The 11,606-nt window shown below is 41.6% G+C and overlaps 1 protein-coding gene across 1 annotated transcript in view; it reads left to right on the top strand.

Moving 5' to 3' along the window:
• Positions 1-11,312, top strand: part of LOC119341270 (MADS-box transcription factor 25-like) — a 25,873-nt gene extending 14,561 nt beyond the window's left edge. The window contains exons 3-7 of the mRNA XM_037613152.1: positions 9,968-10,029; positions 10,283-10,382; positions 10,466-10,507; positions 10,639-10,722; positions 11,172-11,312. Of these exons, the coding sequence (XP_037469049.1) occupies positions 9,968-10,029; positions 10,283-10,382; positions 10,466-10,507; positions 10,639-10,722; positions 11,172-11,312 (429 nt within the window). The remainder of the gene's footprint in view (positions 1-9,967; positions 10,030-10,282; positions 10,383-10,465; positions 10,508-10,638; positions 10,723-11,171) is intronic.
• The last annotated feature ends 294 nt before the right edge of the window (positions 11,313-11,606 follow it).

Genomic DNA, 11,606 nt, shown 5'->3' with positions numbered 1-11,606 from the left:
AGAGAGAGAGAGAGCGAGTGAGAGAGAGAGAGAGTAGGAGCGAGAGAGAGAGAGAGAGAGAGAGAGTAGGAGCTGTGAATTAGGTGGGTTTTGTATGTGCTACAAGAAAATGGGCTTTGGGTTTTCCCATTGGGTCGATTTTACCACTGAAGGGACCTTAGTGGAAAGGAAACAAAATAGATCAGTGCCACTATCGAACTTGGATATTTGAGTTCTCCCACTCAGACTTCACTATTGAGGTGTTTTCCACTAATGCTTGTGAAAATTAGTTCCATACCTCCGCGCATCATCTCCGTGAGTTGTCGTCATGTCACCGTCTTGTTTAAACCGTTTTATCCTCTAGGATCCCACCACTTGTCATGTGAACTGCACCGACTACTAGATGCATTTGAATGTAGACTCCTATGTGCGGCCCATGGCCGATGGGATGGGATAGTAGTGCTTCATAGTGGTACATCATTGAACGTTCTCCTATTCACATGCCATGACGGCTTGCATCGAATTTCGATAATTGAATGTTGATTCTCCCATGACACCCCTCGAGATGTCGACCACCTATAACTAGCGCACTTCCCTGGCGTTCACCATAGTACTCACCGTCCCCACAAAACTGCTTTCCCTAGCCCTCGCTGCCATGGTGCCGCTCTACCTAGCCTAAGGAGGGCGCCTCGCCACTCGACAAGGAGGACAACTTGCCAACCCTCGCCGTATGTGCCAAGAAGGACCACCCCGTGCTAAGGAGGACGAGTACTTGTTGGCACTCACTAAGGAGGACATCACGTTGGACCCCACGTACTCCAACATCAAGGAGCTCTAGGATGCTATGGAAAATGCCTTGTGGCGATCCTTGCCTCTAGAGGAGCACATTGGGAGAGAGGCAGACATGAAGATCTCTTCGGTTTGCCTTGCGGCGAGCTCGTGAGTACGCCGACAGGGTGGAGATTGAGGCGCAAGATATTGACCTAGAGGCCGTCAATTGCATAAGCTTGGGTCTTGCTTGTCAATAAACCGAGAGGGTGGCCAATGCCACAATAATCGAGTATCTGTGGGCGCCAGGTGATGAGAGCACTACCGTGGGGCTCACTCTCAATGAACACACTATGTACCATCACACAATGGTCCTAACCGAGGAGGCCTCCTTCCACACAGGATCGCACATGCTTGAGCTTCAGCAACCCATACTAGATTGGAGTAGTTTATTATGAGATCCACATATTAATTATGTATGTAATTAAACAAGTTTCGAATCCTTTCATAATTATCTATACTAGTCGTCTACCTGTGCGGATGCACGGGCTAGCCTATTTTGGGTGGAGGTATGTATTTTGGACTTTTAGTAATATTTGTAGTACATTTTTGATTGATTGCAACGTATTTTAGTTTTGTGTGGCAGAGAACAATATATTTTTAATAAATTTCTGATCAGATGATATACATGTATGCTTGGTGTACAAATTATGTTACACTAATATTTTAGTGTCGTGTTATATTTTTGGGACTTATTGGTAGATCTATACCCACACTATTAATTAAAGGAAAAGTCAGTAGAGGACAACATGCATGATATATTCATGTTCCTTTGTATATTTACCAACTGAGTCTACGGGAGCTCTAACTTATTGATAGAAAATAATAGTAAGGTAACATAGTTTACTCTAGGATTGGCATATTTTCCATCACAATTTTTTGAATATATAATCCTTTCAATTAATAGTGTGATTAAATCTTGTCTTCTTTGTAAATCCAGTGCCTAGAACCTAGTGATAGTACTATATCATGAAACTGTGCAGAAAACCCAAATGCCTCCTTTTTCAGAAAAAAAATATATGTGGCTAGATTGTAGAAAAGCATAGATACTTCAAATTTACAATAACATCACCTATGTCTAAATGTTTTTCACGAATTGGAACATGTATAAGACGATCTATCAATAGAAAACGGAGTTTCTGACCCCGGAAGCATATGTAATTTAAAAATGTGTATTAGGGGGGAGCACATGTATTGAATATTCTTGGAAAGGGGTCCGAGCAGAATATTAACATAACTATATAGTACTAATTCAGTAAAAAACTTTTATCTGTACATAAAGTGTTGAAATCTCAATCTAAATTACATGCAATTATTCGGTTGACTACTCAGTGGGAGGATATAATCATGTTAATAAGATCTTATTCGAGATAATAATTACTATTCTGTAAATAATTTGTTTTCTATAAAAGTTCAGGTATTTAATTAAAAATAAAGAAGCCAAACATACCAAGGCAAATAGTTGAAGATCAACAAAATTATGTCCAAAATATCAAGATTATGATGACACTACCCACATCCATTTTCTCGATAAAAGGTACGGGATACAAAAAAGATGAGCCAACAATGTGATAATCTCCGTTTGAGCAGGGAAAAGTTCTGGAAATAAATAATGGTCCATTATGGAAGTAGCATCATTGTTAGCCATCTCAAATATGTAGGAGCATACGGAAGGACAATATGGCTTTTGCCTCGTCGCATCATTAGTGAAGATAGTAAGAAGACAAACTCAGCAAATAGATCTACTTGTTTAGTCAAACGTAAAGAAAATATGCAAATAAACTGTTTTGTCTAGGTCTAAAATTTCAGATACTATACATTGGGATAGAAAGGATATAATGACTGCAAGTGTTATATACGTTAGACGGCTACGTACCCTCCGATCATTCATGCTGGAGTATTCTTTTCTACAGGTTTGTAATAAAATAATGGTCCAGGGCCCGACATGTAGCCTAGATGAAAAATTGTAACTGTTTGCCTGATAAGTACAGCTTAACAGATCCAAGACGTTTTGTTTGGCACACAGTATCATATTTTTTTGGCTAATGACATCCGAATACAGTCCCAAAACTATACATAGGATAAAACTGAGACCCCTTGGAATTTATTGGATCTAAACACAATCAATAGAAGAACAAAAAGGACATACAAAGTTCATGATTGAGTAACTACTAATTAATTCCAATATGTACAACCGAGTGATGACCAAGGAGGCAAGGAGTCCCAGCCAGCCGAACCTGAAAATATTGCAGAGCATACGTAATACCTCCATTACTATTAATCACTATATTATTTATTACAGCAGACCCATATGACATATGACTAATCCCATAAATTTGATGCCAATTCAGCTGAAAGCAAACATGGCAAAAGTCAATAGCACTGAATATGAATCCGTGAATGATAAAAGCTAGATTGTAAATACAGAGTGACGTTGGCAGCAACAGCTAGCCCGTTTTCAGGCCAAAACATCGACATAAAGATGACTATCAACAAAATTTGCAACTTAAGAAAAAGAAGAAGACGATACCAGGTGCGCCATCGTGCGTCATTGGCTGACGGTCGTATGCCTTGTGATCCTATAGCCTGACACATGACTTGTCGCCGGTTTTGTGCATATCCGGTGATCCTCATTCCTCACTGATTAGAGGATAGGGGAGAGGACGGGTGGGTGGACTCTTCTGTAGGTTCACTACAACTGCAACAATCCTATCTAGTTCTTCAGATTCCAATTGCTCCTCAATGCATTGAACAACTTGCAATTAATTGGCTTAAGAAGATAACAAAGATATGCACCGGGGTAGGAGGATGACCCTATCCTAATTGCAAGGACAGATCTAAATCATGTCTGTATGTCGGTCTCATAACTGGCCTCGTCCAACTCCAGGTACAGCCCCGCCCTGGCCACGTACTGGGTCCTGCACCTGCAGCAACAGGTCATCGAGCTAGCTCGGCCGCTCCAGTCCCTCCCTACTACTCGCCTAAGTGCATCATTGCTGGTCTTGGGGCATCCTCACCTACTGCAGCGATGTGATGATGGTGTTTAGTTTCAAACCGCGGGCGAAAAGACCGCTATCGCGGCGCTATCTCCGGGTGAAATCAGCCCCGGAAATTTACTTCCTTCCCGGAATCGCAGGAGATCACGCCGCAATCACCGGAGATCGCACCGTTTCTTCGTAAACCATCGCGGCAAACTTTCTGTCGGCTAGTTCCATTCGCCCGCGATTTTAATCTTCCTGATCGTGTACCAGCGGGCATGCGAGCAACACACATCGCGACGACGACGGCCTTGGAGATCGTGTACGCGAGGATCAGGGAGCTGGAGAGGCCGATGCACGCGACAGCTGACAGGGCATGCAAGAATAAGAGAGAGGGAACACGGAACTCACCCATGACTACGGCGATGCATCTTTCAGATTGACGGGAAGAAGAGGAACCAAGAGCGATTTTGAGATATTTTTTTTCGAGATCGATGTGAAGGAAAGGAACTTACATGCTGCACCTATTTTAGGCGATTTTCTTTTTGGCCAAAGAAGTGGTATCGTGAGACATTGGGAAAGGGACAGATGTAGTTCTTTTGCATCCTTTTCCTGAGACGGCTACAAATCTACGATAAACTAACGTTACCTCCATGGGTGTCCTTTTTTTTAAGATGAAGGAATAGATGGGATCTCGGGTGCATGAGGAAAAGTTCTTTTTATTCTGTGGATAGATTGAGATAAGCGTTCTCAACTGTGAAAAAGTGGTCGTGGAGTGTATTAAAATATGAGTTTTTTTTTTTAAGAAAGGATTTCAAGCCTTTCGAGTGTGTTTTTTTTCTTCGGAGATTTCTTCGGTTAATCTAAACCGTAATAATTCGGCCCCACACAGATTAACGGCTCGTATTTTCTAATTAACGTGAGAATTTTTAGGAAGTGGCTTGAGATTTCTTCGGTTAATCTAAACCGTAATAATTCGGCCCCACACAGATTAACGGCTTGTATTTTCTAATTAACGTGAGAATTTTTAGAAAGTGGCTAATTAGTATAGGTATAGTTCTAATTAATGTGAGAACTTTTAGGAAGTGGCTTGAGATTTCTTCGGTTAATCTAAACCGTAATAATTCGGCCCCACACAGATTAACGGCTCGTATTTTCTAATTAACGTGAGCATTTTTAGGAAGTGGCTAATTAGTATAGGTATAGTTCTAATTAATGTGAGAATTTTTAGGAAGTGGCTTGAGATTTCTTCGGTTAATCTAAACCGTAATAATTCGGCCCCACACAGATTAACGGCTCGTATTTTCTAATTAACGTGAGAATTTTTAGAAAGTGGCTAATTAGTATAGGTATAGATTGTATCACTTCCTCAATTGGTGTTCGTCCATGATTTGAAAAAGGAGGGGAATGATGTGGGAGAGAAGAAGGGCATCTACAGGGCGCGGGTACGTGAATGACATGTGAGGGCCGATGGAACAAGGGACTATATGACAAGATGCCACATGGGGTGAGTCCGGTGAGGTTTGTGGCACTGAACTCAATGACATGTGGGGCAGAGGACGCACCTATCTATTATTTTGCTTTCCTCTAATAATCTAAAACTCCTTCGTATATCTTTGTACTCGGTTATTTCACATATATATATCTATTTGTCCCCCTCGATGCCGAAGCCAGCAAAAACATACTTCTCATTGCGTAAGAAGTGGTACATCGCCTATTGTTTGGACTCTCAGCCCCTACAGACTTCGTATACCAAACAATGATCACAGATGCATAATTGAATGATGGCGTCCTTCTGAGTGTAATGATGCCATGTGTACTCCATGTCAAATGCCAACGATCTTCTCCCAATTGTTGTTGAGTCACCACTCGAGCTTGTCCTTGCAGTTCTCCCCCAATGCGTGGATGACGATGTTATCCCCTAGAAAATAGAGCTTGCGGTGGTCGGACGCCATGGATGAAACGGATTCCATACTTTCTATGTGGGTTGAGAGAAGGAGAAGAGACTATACAAATGAAGTTTGTGGTTGCGAAAGGCCACGAGAGTGTAGTTAACTTACCATCGGATTAGCCGACGATACGAGATTGTGTAGCTGGCCTACGAAACCAAACTGCCCCAAGCAGTTCCTCTCCCCTACTCGGCTTTGAACATTCATCTAGCAAATAGAGGGACAAAACTATGAGGCTACCATTGGGAGCAGCGCGTGAAACCCGTGGCAACGGCACGCGCCCGGAGCGCACCACAACAGCGAGCCAGAGGCGGCATCGTTGGAAGAGCAGTGTGAGTATGTGAGTGGAAGTGTCGGGAATAAAAGGGGCTCTATGCGCCAAAATATATGTGTATGTGCTATGCTGCAGGCGAGCCCGCACATAGGCAAGATTGGTCAAACGGGTTCCCTCTTTGTTGCGCTTGATGTGGCGAAGTTGTGGGCCCCACATCGGCAGGACCCATCAAACGAGTCTCCTCAATATCGGTGGGCCCAAATCAGAGTGAAAAGTTGGAAATTATGGTCTCAACGATGGGACCCCACATCGGCCGGAATGGTCAACTAATTCCCCTCCTCAATATTGGTGGGCATGTGCAGAACAAGCGGGTGACACCGTGGATTGGTGACGTGCTTTTTCTAGTTCGGGGATAGGGCACGAAGGTGATGAGCCACGCTACTAAAATGTGTGAAATGGACACGATGATTTACCCAGCCGCATGCCTGCGTAATACTCTACTCTTTCTTTTTGTGTGTTTATGTTGGTGGATTAAGAGCTACAAGTCATTCACGGGAAAGGGAAGCATAGTGCGCTCCTACTGATGTTCTAACAAATATCCAACCTTTATCTACTAGTTCCTCTTTTCAAGGGTCTTTCTTTCCTTCTTCCTTTAGTTAGCCTGGCCCTCCTTTTATCTCTCAAGGGGTACTATAATGGCTTCAATGTTAAGGAAGTGGTCTGGGTCCGACCAGGTAGGTGAACGCATTAAATATGTGGTGATGTGTCATCGTCTTCTATCTTCTGGGAACGAACCCTGGTCTTGTCAAAACGACCATGGTCACATTTGCGCGGGGCATGACACTTCCTGGCCCGGGTGTGCGCCATGCGTTGGCGTGGGTGAGTGATTCACCCCTTGCGTCTTGTCCAACTCCTGGCGTGCCTGCCCACCAGCCGCCTAGCACGAGGATCCTGCGAACGTAGAACGGTTGCGCCACACATTGGTGAGGAGGTAGCTTGCCGTCGAAGGCTGTCTGAGTGCGTGCCGGCTAGGAAAGTCATTGCCGGACAAGGTCGTTCTCATGTCTTGGTTGGTGATGGTTGTTACCAGATATCTTGATCTGGTTCTTGTTAGTCTTGGGTGGACTCGCTTGATGGGCATGGAGACCTTCTGTACAAAGATCTCCATGGCGCCATCGAGCCCATGCTTCATCTGCTGAGGTTGATTGTTGTTGTTCTTCACGAAGATCTGCATACCACCATCAAAGAGAGTAGTGACAAGAAGCACTTCTATCTTCTTGAGCATGGCCCAGGGGTGACCGTCGCACGTGCATAGTTCGGTGCGTGACCCAAATCGTCATGGTACCGACACAAAATGAAAATTATGGCCGGAATGGTTGGCTCCACACCGGGCAGAATGGTCAATCGAGTGTCCTCGACGTTATGGTTGACGTGGCCTAGTGGTGGGGCCCAAATGTAAGGGAACAACCCAAACGAGACGATGTCGTAATGACAACTCAATGAGAAGGTGCGCATGGGTATGCAACTAATTGTTTGGCAATCCCTAGTAGCACAAATCAAAATAGCGAAGTTTGTGTGGCAGAACTGGAATATGCAACTTCAACAGTGCTACATAACGAATTTTCCCTACTGTAAACTATCGGCGATGAGTTCTAGACCACATATGGGCCCTTGTTTTTGGTTTGGCACTGGTCACGGCCATCGCCTATAGCAATTTATCACTGAGGGTCCCATCAGTGGTGACATGTGACTTTTGAGCTGAATTGTCTATATGATCTCTTATGGGCCCGTCGCCTATAGAAGTTCATCAACGGGCCCATCAGTGGTGACCTTTTCAACTGAACTTTTTGTATGTATGTCCCCTTATGGGACATAAGGTGTCGACCAATGGAAGGGGTTCAACATAGGGTCAGCTTGATGATACACTGCGCATTGCTGGGGAATCGGTACAATATATTTCAATAAGATTTGACTGTGTGAATATAGTTATTTAGTTTAATAACACATGAACCAAATTAAAAAAGAGGTAATATCATCGGGAGTCATAGAACTTGCGCTTGATGTTCAGTTTGGTGCTAAAACTTTAAAAATACGGATTTATGGTCACATAACTTGACAAGGTGTGCAAATACGGTGCTTTCTCTCGTATCAGACTGCATAACATGCACATGTGGCACGCCAGCGCGACATAGGACCATCTGTCAGTGTATTGAAGAGGATTTTTTGCAGATAAAGTCCCTTAAATAAAATGAAAAAAATCTGAAGAGGCGAACCGAGGATCTACTTCTTAGTGACTCGGATAGACAGCCACTAGCACAATCACGCTGGACGTCTAATTAGCACCACTTAAGACGGACCGTACAAATTAAATTTTTGAAAGCTAGAAGAAATAGGGAAGTTTGGGTCGTACCAGTGAGCTCTTGATCAAAACTCGCGTGTATGTTAGCTAACCACCAGACCAGGCTACACCTTATGTTTTAAAGGGATATATATTTATGTTGTCAGTTCTTATGTAATGCCTATCGAAAACTATATTTATGGAAAGATAATACTCCTAGGTACAGTAAGTTTAAAGGCACTATCTGAAAGAGGCTTGTGTGGCTCCAGTTTAACAGCCTGTAACTTTTGCGGTGTTTAACTCTATGCCTATGTATCCTGCAAAAAAAAAAAAAAACTCTATGCCAATGTGACTTAGGTGAGCCAAGAAGCTAAAAAACTTGACAAGCTACAATTGAGGATCAGGCTGCGCTTAATGAACTTCTGCTGTACTCAGCTTCTTTCTAAATTTGGCACTGAAAAATAATATAATATGAAAGTAAAAAAAAATAGTTAGCCAGAAAATGGGCAACAACTGATCGAGCAATAAGAGTCTACTATATACTTGTAAACATTCCTAGAAAGTAAAAAACAAATGCTTCATTATTCAAGCACCCATTTTCTTAAAAAACATTTTTCACCAAGCCATCTTTGTCATGAAATTGCGCAAGCATATGGAGGGTCAAATACTGTTCAAACAAAAAATATTTCACAAAAAATATAATGTTCAAACAAAAAAAAATACATATCAGTGTTACATTTCTGAAAAAAATCACAGGGGTAGCAAAATTGACATTTTTCTATGAAAATATACAAGCACACAGACCTCTGGATATTTATGGATATGTTTTTTTTTTTGCCAAAATTGTCTTACTAGTACACATGCGGAGAGCGACCAGTAGGAAAAAGGTTCAAACCGCGTGGATATGAAAATATGCTTTTTCATTTTAGAGATTTCAACTTTAATAAGTACGGTCTTCAAAGGATATATAAATTTTAGTTGTGCATGTTAGACGTGAAAATCAGTGGTGTGGTGGCTATCCATGCTAGCCAGTTTGCACTAGACGGTGACTCCGAACGACGCTGCCCAGCTTTTTCCATTATTTGAGGGATTTTGTATGTGAATAGATAAAATGCATGGGATTTATCTAAAAAGAACGCTTCAGCCAATTACAGATGGGCCTATGCCGCGCTGGCACGCCACATGGGCAGGTCATATGGCCAGATACGAGAGAAAGCACCGTATTTGCACGTCATGTCAAATTATGTGACCATAAATCCGTATTTTTAAAGCTTTAGCATCAAACTGAACATCGGATGCAAGTTCTATGATTCCTGGTGATATTGCCTCATTAAAAAAATACACAGAACTTATTGTATTATATTATAGATAGTTGTAAACTATTTATTAAATATAAGTAGATTAATAAAATAAAAAACATTTTCTCATGCATGGTTGCATGTGGTAGTGGGTCTTATCTCATGCATACTTGCATGTTGAGATAAATAAGTTAATGATATCACTTTCTTAGGTATATACGATGTGCACTAGAAGACCACACAAGGAAGCACGGTTATGGATCTCCTAATTAATTTGGTGTGCTTGTAGTTAGTATCTTATTTCATTTCTATTTGTTGGACAGTTATGGCAGAGGGAGGTTACAACCTTGAGGCAGCAAGTGCAGAACTTACAACATAATAATAGGTAATATTAATGTCCTTTAGCTTGTATCATCCATGCATTGAAATAAAATGCCAAATAGTATAGCTATCCAGAAGTTGTTGTTTGAGTGGTTTCATATGCAAATTAATAGAACGAAAATAGTGTGCCATACTGCTATGCATGTCAAGATCTCTCACTTGAAGACTATGCCGGTGAAAATCCATGTACTTTGTTGTAATGAATGGAGAAGCTAGCTAGTTATACTGTTAAACCATGTGCCCTGATATGATGTTAGGCAACTGTTGGGAGAAGAGCTATCTGGTACCACTGTTCGAGATCTGCAGTTTCTGGTGAACCAAGTTGAGATGAGCTTGCATTCCGTAAGAAAGAGGAAGGTACCCTTTTCTTTGCCCTTCTCTTTACTTTTTTTCGTTTTCATTTTTTTTATACATACTTTACTTACAATTGATTTCTTTAGGAGCAAGTTATGGCTGCGGAGATCCACGAACTCAACCAAAAGGTTCACTACATCCTCTTCATGTTCTTGCTTCTGCTGCTGTTGGTGTTAAATTAGCTCAGTTAGTGCCGATTACTGTATATGTGTCTATTATTAACAGCTGAGGTACGATGAGATAGAATTTGATTTTGCAGGGATTTCTTATTCAGAAGGAAAATATAGAGCTTGGTAAGAAGTTGAGCATTGCTCATGAGCACAACATAGAGCTGCAGAAGAAGGTAAGAAATGCTAGTAGCTAATATATCCTAGCTTGCCATATGAAAGTCCAGAAAATAATCATTGATGAACCACATGCTATAACATATGCATTAGCAAGTCATCGAAAAATTTGAAGGATCAATATAGAAGCCACACACATTTATTTTTTTGAGAATGAACCCACGCACATTTTCTCGGGTGGATTTTATTCAACACTTCATCCTATATAGTGTATTAGCATGTCTATCGCAGATTCCAGTAAAAATATAAATCTTTCAGAAAAAGTTCATCATGGGTTGGACAAACTAGAAACGCGACCGCATAATTTTTTACAAAGGTTTTGGAACTGGTCGCAAATTATATAAGAGCCCTGGCTAATATAACATTAATCATACTAGCTTCAGTTTTCTTTATTGCAAGAGCATCAAAGGAAGTTGATACTCGACAAACTATTAATGTGTGTTATTAGCTTTCTGGGGCCATGGCATCGAGTGAGCAGCAAGCCAGTGGAAGCAGCTCAAAAGCTGCTGCCGGGTTATTGTTGTCGACTAGAGTACGTGAACCAAATATCGACCTTGAGTTGCGCCAGCAGGAGCATGAGGATGAATAACATCTACTATCTCGTCCACTGCATGCAGTAAGTATTGTAATTCATCTGTTGGTTAAATAATTAAGAAGATCCATGTGCTCAATCGCATGAAAAGCTTGTCACAGTTAATTACATTTCTAAATTCCTGTTTATTGTTTCACACCAGGCAGCGTCAACAGTATTTTCAGTCCATGCGTGACGATCAAAGCCCTTTTGTGTGCAATTTGAAGCAAACACCTGCTTAGAACCATATTTGTTTTGTGGTGCTGTCACAGATATTGTTATATAGCAGCAGATGTAGTTTGTATGTGAGTC

This window comes from Triticum dicoccoides, chromosome 7B, assembly GCF_002162155.2.
Source record: "Triticum dicoccoides isolate Atlit2015 ecotype Zavitan chromosome 7B, WEW_v2.0, whole genome shotgun sequence".
NCBI lineage: Eukaryota > Viridiplantae > Streptophyta > Magnoliopsida > Poales > Poaceae > Triticum > Triticum dicoccoides.
Note: the sequence above shows the minus strand (reverse complement) of the source record. Positions and strands in the feature narration are given on the sequence as shown.